Consider the following 24,419-nt stretch of genomic DNA (forward strand, 5'->3'; position numbering starts at 1 on the left):
ATTCTCTGGTCCAGGGGTCCCCAACCTATTCCACTGAGGCACACTGTGGGTGCAGGATTTCATTCTTACCAAACAAGATGACAACACTTTTTCCCCAATCTGGTGTTTTACAAGTGCAATCAGTTGATTGCAGTCAGGTGTGGCTTGTTTTAGCAGAAGCCTCATTGGTTCAACTGTCTCTGCTGGATCGGCTGGAACAAAAACCAGGACCCACAGTGTGCCTTGAGGACTGGGTTGAAAACCCCTGCTCTAGTCAATGGGGGAATGTTTTTGCTGTGTTATGTTTTTAGATGTAGTAGTTTGTCAGTGCTGTTCTTTTTCTTCATTTCAAAGCTGTTCTGAGATGTTTGACACACTGTTGCATTCCTTTTTCTTCAGGGCTGCGCACAGTTCCCTCTTACTACAGGTGGTGGTTGACCCTAACGTTACGGAAGTGAAAAGAGGGGCACTTAAATTTTAATTTACTGGACCAAAATTTAACTCAGTACGGTTCTCACTTTTCCTGATTTAAAGGTTGTTATTCAATGGACCAAATTTAGCTTAGGGTGTCTCTCATTTTTCTTAACTAAAGATTAACTTTATTTTTATTTATTTTAATTTAATTTAATTTAACTGAATGTATATCTCATTTTTCCTAGCGACAGGAATAACTTGATGGGTAGCCCGTCTATTTGATCATGAAAAATCGGTCTCAATGCACCTGTACAAAGAGGGCACTGTGAGCGGATGCCTATAGCCACGGGACCGAAGACAACCAAGGATTAACCCTTTGAGGCGGTATCATATTGTTTTAAAGAGTACTTAACAGGAGTCCTGAGGGGGACAAATTTCGAACATCCCTGTTTAAACTGTTCATCAATTGCTACATTTCTTCCACCACTTGACAAAGCTAAGTTCTAAGGCCACATCCATGTTTTTTCGATCCCCTGTCGGGGCTCGAGAGGGGGAATGAAGGGGAAACGATATCGTCATCGCACACACCGTCTAACTGTTTGCATTAGTCTAACACATATATAGTCTAACACATACATATGGTACAGGTTTTCGTAGGCACCGTCTAACTGTTTGCATTAGGCTAACACACGTAATATAATTAATCAGGAAATGTGTATCATTTTCATATTTACGGTAGGACTACACTACTAATATAAAATAAATAGCACACCATAGTTTAATGAGAAGAAATAGAGATACACAATGCCGTCTTATCATGAGTGACGCACATACTCGGGGAATCTGCTCTCAGCAAACTCCAAGGACAAAGCGTTTTGTCCTGGAACAAGCACCACCAGCCCGGACAGCGAAGTGGATAGCGGGCGTCCCAAATCCGCGCACGAACCTAAACCGCCCAGGGCCGGCCACAGCGGGGGCGGCCCCAAAGCAACGCCCAGAAACGCCTTCGACAAGACCCGCGTCAGCAAAGACGTTAAAAAGACTGAACACTGATAACAATTTGTCGCTCCTCGGAAACATTTCCTATGTAACCGTTGTGACACGACCCTGGATCCAGCCTCTGTACCTCCGTCGTCTGTTTTTGCCTTGTTCTTTAGACCTCTGTGAATCATTAAATTGTCAACCTGTTTTCCGGTGAGCCTTCTTTAGACTTTTTGGAGCTTGGAGTCAGAACAAAGGGTTAACACAGGAACGCGCGGAGTTTGGCTTCCTCCTGGCCTGGCTCCGCTCGGAGGGGTCGGGTGGCGGAGCACATTTCCGTTCTGTTGCCGGCCTCCCCGTGCGCTTCTGGGCCGGGAGGTCCAAATTCCTTCACTCGACATGCGGGCAGACATTTATCAATGCCAGTAGAATTCTAGACAATCAAATGAGTTTCCCCAACCTTCTTCCTTAGGTAATTAATAGCCATTATCACTTGCACCTGTGCTCGGGTCAACATGGGTATAACTGACATCACAAAATGACTCCGCCCACATCATTTTTGTAAACATTTTCTCCATTATCAAAGGTCTAGGAACTTCGCAATTTTCGTTCTTAAATACTTTTGATTCATGTTTTCAAGAATATAAACAGAATGTTATATTTACATCTAATTCAGAGTAACAAATGATCTAAAATACCTCATTGTCACATGAACATACATTTATTCCAAATAACACAATCCAGGATACAACAATGTGTTGATAAATCACATCTTTGGGAAATCTGGGGGGAAATTCCTCAGTAAGTTTTCATTTAACATTATTTCACAATTTTTTTCCCCTGAACCTTGTCTTCAACCACACAATTCATTACTTTTCTCTCAGCTTCTCTTTTAAGGTGCTCCAAATCAGCCAAAAAATAAGTAGACACTTGTCTCATTGAGCAATTCAAGTCATCTCCAGAAATCCTCCTAGTTTACTTAAATTTGCAGACCTAGTTCATGCATATGGTGGGTACATTCTGCGTTGCTTTCTTAAACAATTGAACGCACGTCATTGCCTCACAAATAGAATTATCTTGGAAAACCAAGTCAAGCCAGAGACCCTTCAAGTAAAGGTGGGCAGTAACTGGGTCAAAAATCATATCCAAAAGGTAAGTCTGAAACTGTCTTGAATGTTTGTAGGATGATACAGCAGATTTGGGGAAGTTTCGTAAACAAGCAGACTTTGAATAAGAGTGCTGTGATTTGTAGCAAAATGCTTAAAAATAAATATAGGTAAACAGATGCCACAACTTCTTGACAAATGAAACCACTTAACTAATATAACACCATCCATCCACCAACCTTCTTACCATTGTTTCAATTGACTGCCATTGACGGCGATGGATGTCCAAGCCATTTTGATTGGGTGAATGATCACTGCAGGGCCTCCAGTCAAAGTGGCTTGACATCTGTCACCGTCAATGGCTGTGAGTGATTTGTTTTTGGGAACAAATGGGTTATTAGTCTTTTTTTGTTGTTGTAGTCCTTACATACAACACTGCACGCAAAGGACAGGAAGACTTTAAATAAAGCACTAGCAAGCAGAAATGGTTCAAAATCATTACAGTACCTGATTGAAGTTTGCTTATTGGCAGATGCTTCAATAATTTCTCTGGTAAGACTGAATATTAAACATTTTTATTTGTAAACCAAATTGGTTTTCAGACAGTGACCAAATTTGTATTGGATCAACACAGGAATTGACACGAAATGAAGGATTATGGTACAACATGGAGCAAAGACAAGAACAATGCTACCTTGAGAACACAATAAATTGCAGATTTACACCCAGTGATAAGTGAAACCTATCTCACATTTGTCTGTACCTTAGGGTTAACACTGTACTTACAACAGCATTGATTACTACTACCCTGCTCTTTGAGATCCCAACAAGGTGGCCTCTAAAGAGGTGGAATCTTTGTGTTCAGAGGTCTGCGAACTGGGTTTTGCAAACAAGATGTTTGTTGTAATCAAATTGCTTTGCCTCCCTCGCTTCGAGTATGTGCAGGTCAGGAGGATTCTTGTCTCGCTTCTGCTCAAAGGAACACGAGAGGAAGGAAGTGTAGCTATATGTGTGAAAGCTCACGGGAATTCCGCTGTGATTGACTTCTGATTGGCTCATCTCCTCTCCTTCCAATCATTACCCCTCCACCAAGGCCTCCTCTGACCTGAACGCACAGCACTGGTAGGATTGCTGACGTGCCGTCCTCTGTGCTGGATCGGCAAGAGGGGCTGAGAGGGGGAGGTGGCACTAGATCTTGTCCGTCTCTCCTCACAGGAGTTGTGTCAGGAGACGTGTGCAATGAGTCTGACGCGAGTTTGGATGTCTTGGCGACACAGGGGACACGTTTCTAACTGTAAGGCACAATCCATACACATACCCCTGGAAAAAGAACAGCCAAAGAAAACATTGAGTAAAACTGGTCATTTGCTCAGTGATCAGATTGACATTTTGATTCTTGATGTTTTGTGCGACTTAAGGAGATGTCAAAGCGTACCCATGTCCACAAGGTCGCAGTTCTGTGTCTGCCATAATATCACAGCACAACGTGCAGCAGTTGTCACGGATGCTTACTTGTTTCAGTAAAGCCAGACGCCGATGTCTAGGTAAAAAATACCAGCACACAAAAAAGGATAACTTTTCCTGTAATGACGCATGGTATTACAACTGCAACGCTTCTGGGATGAGTAAATAAGGCAATAATCAAATAATTATAGATGATAGTGTTGAGACCCTTTCAAGTTAATCATGCATACAATATGGTCTTGCTTTGTAAAATAACAATGTGATGCTGCCCACATAAACCTAGCCATCCTTCTTACCTCGGTAGGATGATCTTTTCACTGGGTAATAGTGATGCAAAGTCATTAAAGGTGCTGAACTTGACTGAAGGCGGGTGGCGGAAAGGCTTTGCACCGAAGTTAAACTCACACTGCTGGTATGACATGAAACTGGCTGCCGCAAAGAAGCCGGACCTGACAAATAAAAGAATGATCCAAAAATGATCCAATAAGAGAACATTGAAAACAAGAGACTTTTTGGAGCAGTTTTGGACAGGGTATCGACTCCCTGAATTTAATGGCTCTACGTTGAAAAAAACCTAAGAGGAGAGGCCTTTTTGAAAAATCATTTCTGTGGTCACTAGTTGGCGCTGTAGGTTTGATGCAAATGACCCCTAAAGGGAACCCTTCAGGTCATGTGAAGCATGTGAAGGTTCGCACAGATATGTTGTATATCTGCCGAGTTATGACTGTTCAAAATTTGTGGTAAGACAAAATGACTACGGTCTTTTCACTTTCCTGTTTGGACCCCTCCTCTTCAACAAAACCTCAATATTTTTCATCAGGCACCTGAACACATGTCTTAACGGTCCCATGATGCAGGTTTGAGGACAATTGATTTTTTTTCCCTTGGAGGAGGAGGCTGTCTAGTAAAAAAATGGAGTTTCCTGTTCCCAGCAGGGGGCGCCAGGCCTAACGGGTCAATGCAGTCGTGTTCAGGCTGGGATACCTCTCATACATGCCGGAGATGAAAAAATATTGCACACTGCAGGGAGTTATTATTCATTTACTGAATTTGGCGTTTTGCCCAAAAAATGGCAGACTTTGGCACCCCGCAAAGGTCAGGCCCGTGAAGGAAACTCACCATTTCTATAACTTAAGCTCTCATATGTCTCCTGAACAGTGTGACCAATTTTGAAGACGATCCAATTAACTTTCTATGCGACAAGATCTCAAATGTGCACCATGTAAATCGATAAAAATTTCACATTTGATCCAAAATACCCGATTTCCTGTTGGGTTTGGAATATGGGTGCAAGAGACTTTTTGGAGCAGTTTTGCATAAGGTATCAACTAACCAAATTTCATCGCTCTATATTAAAAAACCTAAAGAGAGAGGCCTTTTTGAAAATTTCAAGGGGACACCACTGAGCAAGCCATTTTCTTACATGTTTTCACAACGTTGCAAAATAATAAAAATTTACGCAAAGCTTACATGTATGTGCAAATTTTTTTGAGTTTTCGAGCATGTTCAGGGCTTCAAATTGGCCATTTTGAGACAAAATGCCAAGGGTATTTTCACTTTCCTGTTTGGACCCCGCCGCTTCAAGGAAAACTCTATATTTTTCATGAGATACCTGAATGTCTTATGGCTCCCCTGGTGCAGGTTTGAGTTCAATTGATATTTTTCCTGAGGAGGAGCCTTTCTCGTAAAAAAGGGCGTTTCCTGTTCCCACTAGGGGGCGCCAGGCCTAATGGGTAATATTTCAATGCAGTCGTGTTCAGGCTCAAATTTCTCACATGTATGCCAGATATGAAAAAGATTGCACCTTGTATCAGGAAGTTATTGGCCAATTTGAGACAAAATGCCAAGGGTCTTTTTACTTTCCTGTTTGGACCCCGCCGCTTCAATGAAAACTCAATATTTTTCATCAGATACCTGAACACATGTCTTAAGACTCCCCTGATGCAGGTTTGAGGTCAATTGATTTTTTTAGGTGTTTTTCCGCAACGTTTCGCATCGGAATTTATGCGAAGCTGGATGTACATTACCGTTCAAAGGTTTGGGGTCGCTTTGACCCCAAACTTTTGAACCGGATTGTACATAATAAAAAATCCTATTTGATACAGTACGGTTCAAAAGTTTGGGGTCAAAGCAACCCCATACTTTTGAATGGTAGTGTATGTGCAAATTTGAGTGATTTTCCGAGCATGTTCAGGCCTTCAAATTGGCCATTTTCATTTGCCATGAAAAAAAAATAATAATAAATAACCATTTGCATTACAATAGGGCTCCCGCACGCTGGGCCCTAATAAAGCACAAAAAAAAAAAAAAAAAAAGTTTAAACTTACGTGGCTGAGGAGAAGACCTGTTTCTCTGGCGGCAGCTGATGTCCATTTAGATAGAAGATCATCTGCTTTTTGCTGAGGTCCAGCAGGAATCCGACTGCATCTCCTACAACAAAGATCATCAATGTTGCAATTATCAGAGAATGTAGGTACTAAAAAGGTAAGACAGAAATCTAATAGGATCATCTTCAATCATTTCTAAAAGCATACCTTCCTTCCAGCAGGGGTGAGCATGAGGTTTACTGCGAGCATTGTACCAGATGAGCTGCCTGCAGCCATCATATGCACACGAGTATTCGTCATCACCAATCCCGTAACCCTCCTGAAAAACAAGTTGGCACAACAAAAATGCTTGTAGAAACGGGATGAGAAATGGTTGAATAGATGAGGGACAGAATGTGTACATGGTTGAGGAACTTGCTGTCCTTGGTGGCCCATCCGATCTGCATCACGCCTGACGTGATGACTATGACTTCATAGTACCACACGCCTGAATCCACGCAGAACGTACAACGCACACTCTCAAACGAGGAGGCATCACACCGGGCCTGTAGTGGGTTAACATATATCATATATATATTAAAAAATATCGACCATAGATTGCATCTGTAACAAATGTAGTGGTGGAAAGTGAATTTTATTCTCCTTAGCATGTACGCTAACATGATTAAAAACTAGTAGATCCAATTTCTAGGAAATTGCAAGTGAATGGATGGCGACTTTTTGTCAAAAAATGTGAATGCGGAACATTTTGAAACTGGAATTAAAAGGCAAAAATGTAAACCTGTTTTTTGGACGTGTCAGTGGAATTAGAATTAACGTTTTAATGGTGACCTTTCAGTCAGTAACGTGTACATATAAAGTAATTGACTGTTTTTGAAATACTTTAAAAAAGGAGGGCATTAATCACAAGAAAAAAAAAATAGCAACGATGTAATTCTGCTATTTGAATTTGTCAATGGAATTTAAAGCTCAACTTCAGTGGTCAGCTGAAAAAAATCAACAGTCGTGATACGCCAGATCATTGTTATTGTGACATTTTCTGCTATCAAAAGGTTCTGAATTAAGGGGTTTAGGCACGCAAAAGCAGCGTTTGTCGTTGTTTTGGGTTTTTTGCTCGTCATTGAGACATCCATGTTTTGCATTTCGCCATGATGGTTAAGAATCTTGTGCGAACCAGGACTGCTAGAGTCATTTCTATGGACAGCCGATTTGCCTTTCATTGTACCATGTCATGACTCTCTGCCCCTCTGCTGACCAAAAAGGAGCAAATATATTTGCGCGCATGGGTTACCTCAGAAAGAAAGTTTCAGCAAGCTTTATCAGTTAACTTTAACCTCACAAGTGTGACATAAAATCATTTGGATGTCATTTTCTTAATAAACCATAAATAAAAGGCGACAAACTGTCATCACCTAAACTTGAATAACTTTTGAAATCCTCAATTTTTATTTTTTAGATTTACCAAGAAGAATTCATGTTCTAAGAGAGCATCAAATTTGACTTTCGATATGCCATGGACTACTCGGAAGAAGACATTTATAGTTGAGGCATACTTTCAGCTGAAGTTTATCCATGCAGCTTAATTGCAATTCAAAGAATGGTTCGAATGTCGTGAATTTCCTGTCCATTTAATGATCTACAGATGGTTCTGTGAAGTGCACTGCCTGGGTCGTCATCTCCAAACATGGCATGATTGGATCATTCTGGTTGGAGGACGACAACAAGCGGTCTGTGACGAACAACACCGAGCTATATGTCCAGGTGCTTGGCAAGTACTGGACAACACTTGGTCGACGAAGAGAGGTCATTCGCGTCCTCCAGTGGTTCCAGCAGGATGCTGCCCCCCACACCGCAAATGAATTATTGGCATGGCTACAGCGTTTCCCTGACCGACTGATCAGCCGCAGATATGATTGAAACCCTAACCCCTAACCCTGGACTGCCAGTGAAACAAAGTCAAGTCAAGAGTTTACTGTATGCAGTACAGACTAGAAACTTGGAGATGTCTGCTACATATGCTTGACTTAATGTAGCTAAGGTTTTGTGTCCATCTAAATAAAATTTGGGAAGTTATTCTATTTTTGGTGATGACCCTTTTTTGTCAATCTGTATATTTCCTCAGCTGACCACCAGAGGTACACTTTAATGCGAAGTTTTCGATCAGAAATATCAAATTATGCTCTACTGTATGTTTTGTGAATATATTCAAATGTGAATGGTTGAGTCAAGGGAATCATGAATGATACACATTTGTCGTGATTTTTTTGGTTCAAATTTGTCATATTTTTGGTCAAAAATGTGAAAATATGTGAATAGATTGTAAAATGAATAGATATACTGTGACTGTGTAATGATGACGCGATTTAAAAAAGACATCCTCCTTAGCATGTATTCTAGCATGACTATAAACATTTGACTAATTTTAGCCAGTCTGACCTCTAATCCGCTGGGGGAGATCTTGAGGTACTCGCTGACGTCGTTGCTGTTGAGCATGGCGTTGATATGGGTGAGGTTGACTTTCTCGTAGGTAAACTGGCGCCCTTCTTTCAGGACTGGATGAAGAAAAAGAAGCGTTTTTTCCTCTTTTGGGACTCACCCACACAAAATCAAATGAATGGAGACTGCGGAATACACAGGCCTACTCACACAGGTTGTCCAAGCTCCACTGTGAGCAAAATCCGACCTGTCTCTTTAGGTAGTCAGCTTGCTCTGCCCACGACTCCAGCACAGCCAGTCTCTGACTTATACTAGATGCTGATACTGTAAGCTTGTTTTCACCTGTGGGTGTGGGTCACAAATGAATTGTTGTTTTGATGATTTTACTAATCACTAGGAAGTCACGGAAGCGACTGAGTAAACTTACTGGTCTGAGAAAACTTTTCCAAGGCAATCAGTGCAAACAGCATGACAGTGGGGTGCGCTTCAGAGCTCTTAAGGAGAAAACATGAAAGTAGTTAACTGATTTCCACATTGCTTTGACAGACAGCAATAAAGTCACGTGTTGTTCCAAGACAACTGCATAAAGCAATTTCAAGATTTAGCATCCAAAACAAAACATTTATGTTCAAAAAGTGAGTTTAAATAGGCATTTCATAGCCTGTATTATGCTCACCATGCTTTCAAGAAGGTATTCGAGAGTTCCGGGGCTCAACAGTCCAATACTGGCTGGTCCTTCAGAGATAAGACAAAATTAATGAGACGACAGCCGTGAATTGTGTGAGTGCGAAAGAGTCTCAACGGACCAGCCAGTTTCTCAGCCAGACATCCGAGGACAGCAGTGGTGTTCCTGTGTTTGGATGGACTCAGAGCATCCTTTTGGGCCACAGTCGCATTCAGACTCAGCATGTCCGACAGTTTCTGTAGAGCATCCTAAACACACAGCAATTTGTTTAATCAAAAATGGTGTCTCTTAGGAAGAAAGTTAAAGCTAAATTGGAATTGTTTCTTTGTTTTTGGTTTTTCCAATTAACTCATTATCTGCCATTGACAACGACAGATGTTTAAATTCATTCATTTTGGGGGGACTGGCTGTGTATGCTTGTAGCGCCGTAAATGGCAGCCAATTAGTTAAGGCACATCAAGTGAGGAAACTTCATGTAAACTAGAAATCCATGAGCTTTACCCAGTACTTTATTCAGATAACTCATGGAAATTTATCAAGGTCAGTTTGTGTTTTTAATATTCAATAAAAAAAAAGTAACTTAAGGAAAAAAAAAAATTCTAGCAAAAAAAATAAACAAATGCTCACTTCATTTAAAAAACAGTTTAAGGAAAAAAAAGGTATTTGAACATAAAAGAATATAGGTAACTTTGCAAAAAACACTTCTTTGATACGTTTTTTTTTTTTTTTTTTTTTTTTTTTTTTTTTTTTTTAAAGCAACTATTTTTGATTGAAGTAATGTTGTTTTGTGTTTGGGCCATACTTTGGGTGGGACATTTCATTTGTGTTTTTATCATTTGATCCCCCCAAAAAAAAAAAAGTATAGTTGAAGCCTGGGACCGTGTGCTTTGGTCAGATGAGACCAAAGCATCTGACCATCTGGGTCAGTGGCTTCACAGTCCCAGTTGAAGCCTGGGACCGTGTGCTTTGGTCAGATGAGACCAAGATTGAGCTTTTTGGCAACAAACACTCTAAGTGGGTCTGGCGTGCCACGAAAGATGCGCACCATACCCACTGTGAAGTATGGGGGTGGGTCAGTGATGCTGTGGGGCTGTTTCGCTTCCAAAGGCCCTGGGAACCTTGTTAGGGTGCATGGCATCATGAATGCTTTGAAATACCAGGACATTTTAAATCAAAATCTGTTGCCCTCCGCCCGAAAGCTGAAGATTGGTCGTCACTGGGTCTTTCAGCAAGACAATGACCCTAAACATATGGCCAAATCTACACAGAAATGGTAGATTGACAGTCCCAATTGAAGCCTGGGACCGTGTGCTTTGTTCAGATGAGACCAAGATTGAACTTTTTGGCAAGAAACACTCTAAGTGGGTCTGGCGTGCCACGAAAGATGCGCATGCTGAAAAGCACCTCATACGCACTGTGAAGTATGGGGTGGGTCAGTGATGCTGTGGGGCTGTTTCACTTCAAAAGGCCCTGGGAACCTTGTTAGGGTGCAGGGCATCATGAATGCTTCGAAATACCAGGACATTTTAAATCAAAATCTGTTGCCCTCTGCCCGAAAGCTGAAGATGGGTCGTCACTGGGTCTTTCAGCAAGGCAATGACCCTAAACATATGGCCAAATCTACACAGAAATGGTTCACCAGACACAAAATCAAGCTCCTCCCATGGCAATCTCAGTCCCCAGACCTTGTTTTGTTGGCAAAAGGGGTTTGTACAAAGTATTAACACCAGGGGTGCTAATAATTGTGACACAGATTGTTTGATGTCAAAGAATTATTTCTTTATGTGGGAATTTTTCCCCACTGAATAAATGCACTTGTATTGAAGGTTGGATTTTTCTCTTTGTTTCCATTAAGGTCCCATATTATTTGAATTAAAAAAATTATTAGAAGCTAAAAAACGCATCTTAACCAGGGGTGCCAATAATTATGTAGGGCACTGTATATATGTAAATATTCTACCAGAAAAACCCTCACTTCATTTAAAAAAAAGTTTGAAAAAAGGTATTTCAATGCAAAAGAATATGTGACTTTGCAAAAAAACACTTTTTTCTTTGATACTGTTTTTTCTTTGTTTAAAGCAACTACTTTTTAATTGACGTAATGCTTCGTGTTTGGGCCATAATTTGGGTGGGTCATTTCATTTGTGTCTTTATAATTTGATCAAAAAAGAAGTTAAAAAAAAAAAAAAAAAACTTGGGGGGGAAAAAAATGAAAAAATACATTGGAGAATCAAAAAATAGAATTTTCAACATTTTTTTTTTTTTATTGAAAATGTATTTTTGATTGAAGTAATCGTTTTGTGCTCAGGCCATACTATGGGTAGAACATTTGTGTCTAAATTATGCAATGCCAAAAAAGGATTTGGCTGCCGGGACACCAGTGGATTTAATACATCCATGAGGGCTTCCCATATCTTCATCATGATGATTTCATCCCGTCTACGAGCATCACACATACAGGGAGTCCAACGTCCACAGACACAGTTAACTTTTCATTTGAGAGCGGGAAATTCATATGCTGTCCCGTACAGGAAAAAATCATTACGATGAAAATACGGGACGCACACATAGTATTGCCTTTAGAGCTGAAAAGAGAACAGATACTAGCAGTTAAATAAAGCACATTAAATCTTTGGATGCACGGTGTCACTAATAGAGTTAGATAAACAGAATCACACCCGTAGGCAGCTCTTTTGACAGGATAAAGTGATGATGCCAGGAGCAATCTCAATCTTCTTGATCCCTTTCTTAGATCTGCTACTTTTGTTGGACTGTGTCCAACACTGTCCTGAAACTGCAGGTATGTGCCAAAATAAATGAATCAGGAGGGAAAGTCAATTTATTTCTGTAATGTTTCAAAAGGTTAAACTTGCATGTTATCAGCTCACAACACAAAAAGTCAAATACTTTAAGTGTGTTGCAATTTCAATATAATGGCATAAAAACAAGAGTTCAGTATTTCGAGTGAAATATTTCAAATGACCTCAAAAAAAAAAAAAAAAAAAAGGATCCTTCACACAGAATAATATATATTGAAAATTTTGGAGGTACAGTGGTACCTCTACATACGATCACTTCGACACACGATCTTTTCGACATCCGACGTAAAATTTGAGCCGCCATTTGTTTCTACATCCGACGAGTTGCTCGAAATACGACGACATGACAGCACTGCAAACGAACGCACGGTGGATTTTCTTGTGTGAGAAATCAACACAGTTTTCAAAAAAAGTTGATACAGTTGGAGAAACAAGGAAAAAAGTGATGCTTACCTTTGAAATGAAGATGCAAGTTATAGAAAAATATGAGCTTGGGGTGCGCGTCCCTGAACTGGCTCAACAATACAGCTCCATGGTCCTCTTCAGACCACCGTTCGCCACTATTTATAAGTTAAGGTGACAATTATTATTGTGGTAACATTGCCAAGGAAATCGCCAGCTTCGTCACGTTTTTATCATTTATTTAAGAACTTATCCAACACAAAACGCCCATTGTCTTAAGCAGTTGACCGCTCTCAAGAAAACGAAAGTATTATCTCTACCGCACCGACCTATCTCACTGAGACGTCACCTTCGCGGTGCGTTCAGGGACAGTAAAAAGTGTCCGCCATATTAGAATCCGATTCGTTACATTATTTACAGGAATAATTATTAATTATTCTTCTTATTATTATATTATTCTGAATTATTTATTTATAACTTATTTGTTTTTCTATGTTTAATTGCCATTTGTAACAGTGCCAGCAGTATTTATTAAGAATTTAGTGTATGTTTTTAGGCTTTGGAACGAATTAATGGAATTATAATGTATTCCTATGGGAAAATCCTGCTCGACATACGACCATTTCGACTTACAAACAAGGTCCTGGAACGAATTAAATTCGTATGTAGAGGTACCACTGTATTGTTAAGGGAAAGAACGTGAGGGACAGACTCCAAAATGCCAACAATTTGCAGGTCAACTTGGACTACAATTATACCTGACGTGTGCTAAAGAATGATCACTTCCATACCACGCCACCTTGATGCTGTGATTAATGCAAACGGTGGTCCAACAAAATACAGAAGGGTATTATATTTTAACTCACTCACTGCCTGCCCTCCAAATTCAAAAGGATTAGATGTCTATCACCCTCAATGCCTGCCAGATAGTACACTTTTAAGACCAACAATTCTGGTGCTGCGTCACCAGTAGGTGGATGGCGAGATAGTGTAAAGCGCTTTGAGCGCCTTGAAAGGTGGAAAAGCGCTATATAAGTATAACACCATTTACCATTTACCATTTGTTTAAGAACTTTTTTTTTGCTGGTTACACAAAATGTCAATATTTGGTGAAATATTCATTTTGTGTCTTTCTGTAATTATCATCAATATTGAAACAAATAAAGGCTTGAAATATCTATAAGTGGAGAACGAATATAAAAATCTTTTTGAAACAAATGATAGATATACTGCAGTTAAATTGTTCTAGTAATTAGGTAAATAGGATTGACCTATTGGCTGCCATTGGCGGCAAAGCCAAATGGATTGGACGTCCATCGCCGTCAATAAGAAAAGCTTGTTATACATTTCTCATAAACTGCACAATTAAGTTCAGTTTGGGGGGGGAAATGTCTATCCATCTTACATGATTTCCCCAGTGAAACATTTAGGTCCATAAATACAGGAACCATCAATACAATAAGACTGGAAACATAACAACAATGGATTAGTAATAAAAAGAGGAGGGGGAAAGCTACTAATAGTAAATGCACAACACGTTTCTAACCTTAGTGGGCAGGGGACATTCATCCAACAGTAGGGTGATTACTGCAGGGCCAAGCGGGTCATCTAATGGTATCACTCGAATCAAAGACTGGACAACTTCCAGCCAGCCATCATCTAACGGAGAAAACAGACATGATTAATTTGAAATTTATCTGAGATACCTCTGCAATTACTGTGTCATTCATTAGGATTAAACAAAAACTATAACTAGAATATTAACGCAAACATTTCTGAATAAATCGGGCATTTGCATCTATTACAACAGAGGCCACTACTTAAACACAGCATGTTGGTGACATCTCAATTGAGCAGCGCTTTGTTTTAAAGATTTCTTAGTTTTGTTTGTGCTTGATTATAAGCCAAAGGTTATGCGAGACATGAATGTGAACAATATCCAAAAAGCATATTTCTTACCTGTCTCAGCCATCTCGTGTAAAGTGATCATTGAGTAAGGTGGTTCTTGATCACTGTTAGAAACAAAGAAATTGTTGTTCAAATACTGTGGAAGCAACATACAGTAACAGCATGTAATGAGTAACAGAAGTGGTGTATAAACTGAAGGATTAGAGCTGGTGCACACTTTTTAAACTAGAAATTTTAGTGTCATTGAACACATAGGAAAACCAAAATTCTCATGACATTGATAGACAACGGGAAAATGTTAGAGAAATGCAGATTAAAAAAGCTCTAAAAAAAAAAAAAAAAAAAAAAAAAAAAAAAACACACAGATGGGTTTGATGAGTGAGCAGAAGCTAACTTGCAGAGTCTTGAATCAAAAAATGAAGTCCACAATGTCTATTTGTTGAACTTTGCATCAAGAAGTCATAAATATCATGGTTCTGTAACTGTTCTTATTTTCTGATGGAAATTTTAATTTTGATGACACTGAAACCCCCATAATACCCCATCAGATAGTATTACTAAAACCCTGGTATAATTGACTTAGGCTAGGTTCATACCGCAGGTCTTAATGCACGAATCCGATTTTCTCGTGTTTTTTCCGATTAGAGTGAGGCATTAACTTGACGGTGAATGGGAAAAGTCGCGTAAAAGTGGACCATTTCAAATCCGATCTAGGTCACTTTCGTATGTGGTCAAAATCCAATCTGGGCCACATTTTTCCAGAATGTGGCTGCGGTCTGAACTGTCAAGTCCCCCAAATTGGAATTCATGCAGCAATTACGTCAGCAAAGAACGAGAGAGACAGAGCGCTACGGTAGCAGTGCAGCTGTGCATTAGCATTAGCGCCTAGCTTGAACGCGGCTTTTGGAGAAGGGGCGGGCTTGACAACAGGCCTAAAAAAAATATAATAGGTTGAGGATAATCCTGAGAATGCTCGGTTTTCTCTCTGATCCAAATGAGCAATATTTCAAGATTGCTTACACGACTGGGAGTCGGGGCAAACTGTCCATATGCTTAGTCACTTGTTTTGATGCTCCTGCGCATGCGGGTCAGTTTGCTCAACGCATCTCAGACTGTGAATTAGTGCACGTGTGATACTTGAACATGCTAAACGGACAAAGGCAGTCTGAACGGGCACGCCAAAAAAACAAATATGACAAAAAAATCGGAATTGTGCATTTAGACCTGTGGCATGAACTTTAGAACCTTAGACATGATCTCGCTGCAGCTGCTTCACAACAAAATAGCAGTATACAAAGCAATCTCCACTAGGAGTCGGATCCTTTTGGTACCTCACGATACGATACGATTTGCGATACAAAGCTCACGATAACGACGATCTGACGATATAGCGATACAACGATTTTCGATACATTGGCTAGGAAATCATTCTAGGATACTCTACAAAAAAACTAATAAACAGAAAAACTAGCTTCTGCTGTGAATTGGAATGAGTTTATCACATGAAGACGTCCAATCCATTCGAACTGGGTGGGTGGCAGCGAATGAACATTCGTTCATTCGCTGCCATCCCTCCCACTTCGAATGGATTGAACGTGTATGGCTGTCAGTGGCAGCCAATGCCAAACAATGAGTAATTTTGGGCCACTTAAGGTCATTTACATGTGGATTTTCAGTTACTTCCTGTTGATTTTGGGGTATTTTATGGGTCACTTGCTGCTTATTTTGCGTTACAGAACAGGAAGTGACCTGGGAATCACCCAAATGAATAGGCAGTGACTTAAACTGAACAGGAAATGACCTGTAAACCGAAAATCGGACCAAATGACTGTGAATGCTCTGGTTTTGAATGAACGAACGTTACCAGTCTAAATGGATTGGGCGTCGAGCACCGTCAACGGCAGCCTTTTTTTTTTTTTTTTTTTTTTTTTTTAAATTGACACCTTTTTAAAACGATATCTCGATTCTTGACAGGAGCAGATCGATAACCTTTTGGGATACAAAGTATCACGAAATATCACCATTTCGATATTTCATCACACCTCTAATCTACACATCTACTATTTCAGTGAGACTTGGACAGTGTTCTGCAGACAGGAAAATATTGACTTTCTACATCAGCGGTCTACAAAAAAAACAACAACAAAAAAACATAGGACCTAGGGTAAAGATCATGTCCAGCACATTCACACATTTGGAATATCAAACAGCAGAGTCAACTTTGATGGCTTGGCACACATTTTGTAAATAGATGCCTAAAGATCACCTTCCTTAATTAAGATTGTTCAATAACTTCTTGATGGCTAGTGCGCAACATCCTTGTCAGGGTGGAACAAAAAATATTCTCATAAAATTCAGAGCATAGACCTAAATACTAGTGGCCATATAGCATGATTAATGAATTGCACAACCAGTATGTGGTCTCTGTTGTGACACCTATTTCATTGCACACATGCCACAAATAGTGAGATACACATCAATTACTAATTAACAAAATGGTGGATATTATATTGTCAGTAGTTAAGGACAGTCGACCTTTTGCTTTATGGTGATTGTGCTGCTCTTCATCACGAGCTTTAAAGTTGGCCTGCAATACTGCATCAAATGACTGAAATAGAGATGTCCCGATCCGATATTTGGATCGGATGCCGATATGGGCAAAAAAATGCGCATCGGTATCGGATCGGAACACGGGAAAAATTCCGATCCAGACTTCTGATCCAGTTTTTTTTTTTTGAAAATCCGGTCCGGGTTTTCCAGTGCACCAATTTACATAATCCATTCCAGTTTTTGCTTCGGTTTCCCTAAAATCCGGTCCGCATTTTACGGCACACCTTCAACACACTACATTTACATTACCGTCTCCCAATTTACCGAGAGACTTTATCGGTAAAAATGTCAGCTGTGTGGGATCAAAATTTTCACCTTAAAGGACGACAAAGACGAAGAGGCAGAGAGCAACATATGCCACAATAAAGTCAAGCGTAGTGGTAAAGCTGTAAGAAGTTTTAATACAACCAACCTAATCAAGCATTTAGCGAAATACCACCACAAACAATATGAGGAGTATGTTAAGAAAACCGAAGACAAAAAGAAAGGCCCTACGCAACTAACACTGGCAGAAACTTTTGCTATTCGTGACAAACTGGCACTCGACAGTCCCAAAGCCCAGGGAATAACAAGAGTCATTGCCGAAGAATTAATTCTGGATGACAAGCCATTATCTCACGTGAGTAAAGACGCACCATCCAACACGCGATTCGGCCGTGGAAGATTCGAGAATGATTCACAAACATCCAAATTCCATTATTGAAATACAGTGGGGAGAACAAGTATTTGATACACTGACAATGGGAAAACCCATTGGCAGTGTATCAAATGTTCTCCCCACTGTATGTCAAGTAAAATACACAGCGCGGTAGTTGGGACGCAATGAGAAACTGACCGCATTGCGTCCCGAAAGTAAACATAACTTGTCTTTGACCCGGGTAATGCCAATGCTCAACTCACGGCTTTAGCTCAACTCATGCCGCTGAATAAAAAAAACAAGAATACCTGACTGATGCTGACAGCCGCTACAAACTACGTCAAAGTCGTTTTACTGGAGAGAATAGATATCATATGTATATAGAACCAGATGCGACACAACAGACTCGACTGCATTAGCAACATTGAAGTACTGAAAACCAGATGCGTTAGTAAACCGCCGCCATCTTAAAGCAGAAGACTTCCCTAGTGGGCTGTTGTGAACCTTCCAAGCAAACCTAATTAACTTTTTATCTAAAATACTCCTAAATCGGCAAAATCTTGACTTGAATCTATCTTCAAAACAGTTTTAAAACTTTCACATGTCGAAAGTAGACAGAAGGGAAATTATGGAATAACGGGAGCAATTTTAACAACTTTAACAGTTGATTCGCAAAATTAAATGAACTGAATGTACTTTAAAGCTTCTGATAAAGAATGGGGACTTGAGTATTTTATTTACTGTTTTAAAATGTTAACTTGATACTGAAATAGTCGTTTATTTAAACCTGAGAGGCTTTTTATACAATTTTTGTAACTAATGCACGAAACATTAAAAGCATCTAATAGCTTGGGGGATTCGTGGGATTTTCCACTAAGATTGTTGGTGTGTTTTGCTTTTTTAAGACAGTTTACAATATTATTTGCACGTTTTGCTGACTGACTATGCCATTTCTGTTTGTTATTTATAATGTTTTGTGTTTGTCACTGAATAAACAGGTCAGTTTCTTGTTACCAACCGTTGTGTGTTATTCAAACTCACCTAATTCAGCTGGCTAGTTGTTATCAACAGTACTAAATCCTTTTTCAACATGAGTGTGACAACTAAGTAAGGAGGCTAAATAACTTTAAACTATAACACATGCTCAGATAGGTCGGTATCGGCCAGTATCGGTATCGGATCGGAAGTGCAAAACAATATCGGGATCAGATCGGAAGTGCAAAAACCTGGATCGGGACATCCCTAGACTGAAATACTACAAGTACCAATATTTTTAAATTTGAGTGGCAATCTTGGGGCATAAGATCAGGATCAGAGGCATTACCAGAGTGGATCCCACTTCACGTCTACATTTTTTTTTTTTTAAAGGTTCAAATGCAACAAATGTTTTAAGGTACAATTTCATGTATTGGGTGTTTTTAATGCATCTACATAAATCTCTAGTGGAATAAAAAAGTTTGATATCACAGATTTTTTTAATAAATGGGTAAAGAAAGACCTATGTTAATTTAGAAAAGAAAGTTACTATGTGTTGTATTAGATATTGTTAATGGAAGCAGTAGGAAAAGGTTTCTCTTACTTGTCAACAAGCGTCCTGATGACAGCCAATGTGTCCAGCACAAGGCCATCCACATTCTGCTTCTTTCGTCGTGGCTCATGAGGGCCGCGTCCTCTCCGCGGTGGTCGAACCGGGTCCCTCGGGCGACCGCTACGAGACTCTCGCGCGTCTACAGTCGTGCCCGTACCGTGGTCCGGCTGTCTGGCCTGTCCTCTGGATGCTCTCGACGTTCTGTGGTGGTGGTCCTCTGTGTCGCTGTCATCCCGGCACACACAGCTGTTACCCATGTTTCCGGAACCGGCTAGGGTCTCCCGCAGGGAAGGAAAGGAAAGCAAAAGCACAACCCGCACAAGCCTCCTGCAGGCACAGTAAGCGATCCAGGCAGCTACTATCATATCATTTGAAGAGCTCGGCAATGGGGGGTTCTCGTCCCAAAGGGCAAGGTTGGATCGCCGCGGATAACCATAGCGATTCCAAGCATGGATTTGAGAATAAATTCAAAAACAACTAACTGTGTTAGAAGACCAAGAGGGGTCAGGTGATGTGATAAAGTCATTGAACATCATAAGCATCACAAGGTTTAGATCCAGAGGTTGTCCAGGTCTCACAAACTTTGGAAAGCTAAGGGTTAAAAAAAAAAAAAAAATAAAAAAACAGGTCCTTTTAAAATATAATCCGAATCAGTTTTATTCAATTTAGAACAATTAGGTAAAAAGCTACAGTGAAATCCAATGTTAGAGTAATCAAACGAATTCGATTCAAATAAGTCCCATTAAGTAAAGCAGACAGAACAAGGTGAAAGACTAAAACGCTAGTAATGTTCCTGACAGAACAACACCCCTCGCAGTTAGCCTTTTAGCTTGCTAGCCTCCCACCAAGCAACACCATGGCAGCTCTAAATCAAACCACGATGCTTCAAATTCGTATCGATCAATGTCGCTTACGAGTTTAATTACATACACGTCCACACTGACGTCTCATTCGCTTGAAAATACTGCAGCACTCAAATAAACCCATGCTAGAAAGTGGCCGAGATGGGTTTCTAGCTTCGGTGGGTCAAGGCTAACCGTGACTGTCAAACGGAACAAGTTGGAATCAACTAGTCGTACTGCCTGTATAGCCGACCAAAAACTAGAGGACACTTACCTGACAAGACAGTATCGTGTCACACAAATTTACCGATGACAAAAAATGACATCATTCATATGTCAACTGGCTAAATGTGTCGTTCTTATCGGAAAATGCAAGATAGCCGCCGAGCTTTACAGTTCCGTAGCGTCACCAGAAAGCAAAACGAGCAGAACCGTGGCCCACCAGTGGGGGATGCCGAAGACGAGTAGTAATTTAAAAATAAATACAAAAATGAATAAAAATAATAATTAAAAAACACCTTGGGGAAAAATAAATTTATTACTTTTTTCTTGCAGTAAAGATCAGCGATTATATAACACAGCCTCTAATGTATTTTAAAATTAACCCTTTATCAGGCAGGTAACTATTTTTTTAATTTAAAAATTTAAGCTCTTGACACCAAAATTGAAAAAAAAAAAAAAAAAGAAACTCGGATTTAAAAATCTTTCACTTGTGTATTTGCTTTCAAGTAATTCAAAATCACGTTAAGAACGTGCATTGAAATAACTAATATACGGTAAATATTAGTGCTGTAACGATTAATCGATTAACTCGAGTATTCGATTAGAAAGAAATATTCAAATTAACTTGTATTGCTTCGAGTATTCGTTTAACTAATTAAATTAATTAATTAAAGTGGCTTTGTAATGGTTTATTTTGAAAGTGTTTGTGTTTAGTTTTATTGATTAGGGTGGATACACTGCCCTCTGGTCTACCTCATTTCACTTGGCTGAATCCAACTGCGCCCTGTTAAGACCAACATAAGCTAAGTTTTTGTTTAAGCTAATGTTTTTTAATGCATTCGTAATTTCAATTTTAGATATATTTAGCCGTTTTTGTGGGAATATGTGTTTCAATATTTTGTTAAGAGCACTGTAAAAAAAAAAAAAAAAAAAAAAAACGTTAGCATTCTATAGCATTTAAGCTGGCGGACTTTTGCTATGTAAGTTAGCCAATTGTTCTTTTGTTGTACATAGATCCTTTTTTTTTTTAATACCGTTTGAGGCTCAGCTCAGGTATATTAATTTTTCGTGTTCCTTATCCGATTACTCGATTATTCGAACTAGATCCTTCTTTTTTTTTTTTTATACCGTTTGAGGCTCAGCTCAGGTATTTTAATTTTTCGTGTTCCTTATCCGATTACTCGATTATTCGAACTAACTAGTTCATCGATTAAGCAACTACTAAAATAATCGATAGCTGCATCCCTAGCAAATATAATAAATGAATAATTATATTATATATTAATTATATTTTTTAAAATCCAAAATAATAATGATAAAGTACATGAAATTTATGTAGGCAAATAATGTTAACAAGCATCTATGGTAAAAAAGCAGTAAGACCGCTTTGATGTGGAATGTCACTAATTCGCGACAAAAGTATCAAGGGGTTTTTACCTCATAAAGATCTGGCGTCCTCATTAGTGGATACATTGAGTCATATAGGAGGCTACAAAAAATAAGTGTGGCCTACATGTATCAAAATGTCATTTCGACATTTGTGGACGCCAGGTCTCGATGATTATTACAGCGGTTGAACAAAATAATGGAAACGCCTTAAAAAATTAACAAAAACTAATTAAACATGGTCTAGGTCCGCCTTTTGCAGCAATTACAGCCTCAGTTATATGAGGTACACTGCTGGCCAAAAATATTGGCACCCCTGCAATTCTGTCAGATAATACCTAATTTCTCCCAGAAAATTATTGCAATTACAAATGTGTTGGTAGTAATATCTTCATTTATTTTGCTTGCAATGAAAAAACATAAAAGAGAATGGGAAAAAGAATTAAATCATTATTTTACACAAAACTCCAAAAATGGGCCGGACAAAAGTATTGGCACCCTTTGAAAAATCATGTGATGCTTCTCTAATTCGTGTAATTAACAGCACCTGTTACTTACCTGCAATAAGTGGCAATAACTAAATCACACTTGCAGCCAGTTAAAATGGATTAAAGTTGATTCAACCTCTGTCTTGTGTCCTTGTGTGTACCACATTAAGCATGGAGAAAAGAAAACAGACCAAAGAGGTTTCTGAAGACTTGAGAAGCAAAATTGTGAGGAAGCATGGGCAATCTCAAGGCTACAAGTCCATCTCCAAAGGCCTGAATGTTCCTGTTTCTATCGTGCGTAGTGTCATCAATAAATATAGAGCCCATGGCACTGTGGCTAATCTCCCTAGAGTTGGGCGGAGAGGAAAAATTGACGAGAGATATCAACGAAAGATTGTGCGGCTGGTGGATAAAGAAACTCGACTAACATCCAAACAAGTTAAAGCTGTCCTGCAGTCCGAGGGTACAACAGTGTCACCTTTTGGAAGAATGATCTCTGGTCAGACGAGACAAAAGTAGGGCTTTTTGGGAAAGGATCAACATAGTTTACAGGGGGGGAAAAACGAGGCCTTCAAAGGAAAGAACACGGTACCCACAGTCAAACATGGCAGAGGTTCCCTGTTCCCGGCCAGAGAAGAATGGTCTAAAATTCCAGCAGAGCATTGTAAGAAACTCATTGATTAATACCGGAAGCAGTTGTTCGCAGTTATTTTGTCTAAAGGTTGTGCTACCAAGTACTAGGCTAGGGGTGCCAATACTTTTGTCCGGCTCATTTTTGGAGTTTTGTGTAAAATAATAATGTTTAATTTTTTCTTTTCATTCTCTTGTGTGTTTTTTCATTGCAAGCAAAATAAATGAAGATATTACTACCAAAGCATTTGTAATTGCAATCATTTTCTGGGGGAAATTGAGCATTATCTGACAGAATTGCATGTGTGCCAATACTTTTGGCCAGTAGTGTATTAAGCCATACAACTTGTGAAGTGTTTCCAAAGGAATTTTAAGCCTTTTTTGAGTTAGAATACCCTCTAACTCAGGGGTGTCCAAACTTTTTGCAAAAGGGGCCAGATTTGGTGTGGGGAAAATGTGGGGGCTGACGTCCTTTACGTAGAACAATATATTTAAGCAAATTTTAGCAAGCCATTCTGTGTGTCACATTTGCTTCATTATTTTTTTAAATCAATAATTTCACCATTCTTGCAACTAGCCTTTGTGGCGTTCTCTTTCAACTCTCGGGCTCTTGCGAAATACTGCTGCTGTGAAATTAAACTAGCTTCAAGTTGCTTCAATTTCTGGCTAAGTATCTTCCCTGTAATCTTATCGTACATGTTAGCGTGTCTTGTTTGGTAATATCGCCTCATATTGAACGCGTTAAAAACAGCGACTGTCTCTTTGCAAATGAGGCAGACACAGTTGTAGCGTATTTATTGAAGAAATAGTCCAATTTCCACCTATCCTTGAAGCGTCGGCCATTGCAGTCAACTTTTTTGTTGTTGATTGTCGCCATTTCAGAAAATTGGGACTAAAGGGTCACATGGGGTAATGTTGCTTAGAGTGCTGCTGCCTTATAGTGGGTAAATGAGCAGCATTTAGTGTGTAAGCTACTTCATATGCTGGTAGCAGTACTGCTGACCAATTTATTAAGTCTGTGTGCGGCCCAGACGTTATTGATTTTATGACAGAGGCTGGGGGCCGGATGAAATTTGACCACGGGCCGCATTTGGCCCCCGGGCCGGACTCTGGACACCATGCTCTAATTTATTTAGAGACGATGGCAGTGGAAATTGACGTCTTAATTGAATCTGTAAAACTGACCATAAATGCTCAATAATGTTGAGGTCTGGGGATTGTGCTGGCCATACGAGATACTTTATTAGAAAGTTCCTCATGCCCTTAAATAATTATGATGCCAGAATGTTAGGTGTTTCCATTATTTTGTCCAGCCCCTGCATATTTGTATTTTATTTGGTAATTTTAATGATATATTTTGATTTTTTAAAATGTTTTCATTATTTTCTATGAATAATAACAATTTACTTTTATAATATATGAATTTAAATAGAAATAGAATCTGGTTACAGCCCCCAATAAGAGTTGTTTTTTTGCAATGTTTTTTAAAGTATTT

The 24,419-nt window shown here is 39.4% G+C and overlaps 1 protein-coding gene across 2 annotated transcripts; it reads right to left on the reverse strand.

The window, feature by feature from the left end:
- Window positions 1-1,782: 1,782 nt before the first annotated feature.
- rspry1 (ring finger and SPRY domain containing 1) lies at window positions 1,783-20,646 on the reverse strand. Of its 2 annotated transcripts, XM_057836435.1 has the most exons (15): window positions 20,473-20,646; window positions 19,348-19,947; window positions 14,573-14,625; window positions 14,160-14,272; window positions 9,514-9,640; window positions 9,384-9,442; window positions 9,135-9,201; window positions 8,918-9,049; window positions 8,708-8,823; window positions 6,673-6,816; window positions 6,479-6,590; window positions 6,272-6,374; window positions 4,241-4,393; window positions 3,916-4,020; window positions 1,783-3,800 (listed from the first exon to the last, which is right to left on the reverse strand). In XM_057836435.1, the coding sequence occupies exons 2-15, from the start codon at window positions 19,719-19,721 to the stop codon at window positions 3,704-3,706; spliced, it is 1,755 nt and encodes a 584-aa protein (XP_057692418.1). In that variant the 5' UTR covers window positions 19,722-19,947; window positions 20,473-20,646; the 3' UTR covers window positions 1,783-3,703. The 2 variants fall into 2 exon arrangements, with proteins under 2 accessions (XP_057692418.1, XP_057692420.1); XM_057836437.1 differs by having other exon boundaries at window positions 19,348-20,646.
- Window positions 20,647-24,419: the final 3,773 nt, after the last annotated feature.

Source organism: Corythoichthys intestinalis, chromosome 5 (genome assembly GCF_030265065.1).
Source record: "Corythoichthys intestinalis isolate RoL2023-P3 chromosome 5, ASM3026506v1, whole genome shotgun sequence".
Lineage (NCBI taxonomy): Eukaryota > Metazoa > Chordata > Actinopteri > Syngnathiformes > Syngnathidae > Corythoichthys > Corythoichthys intestinalis.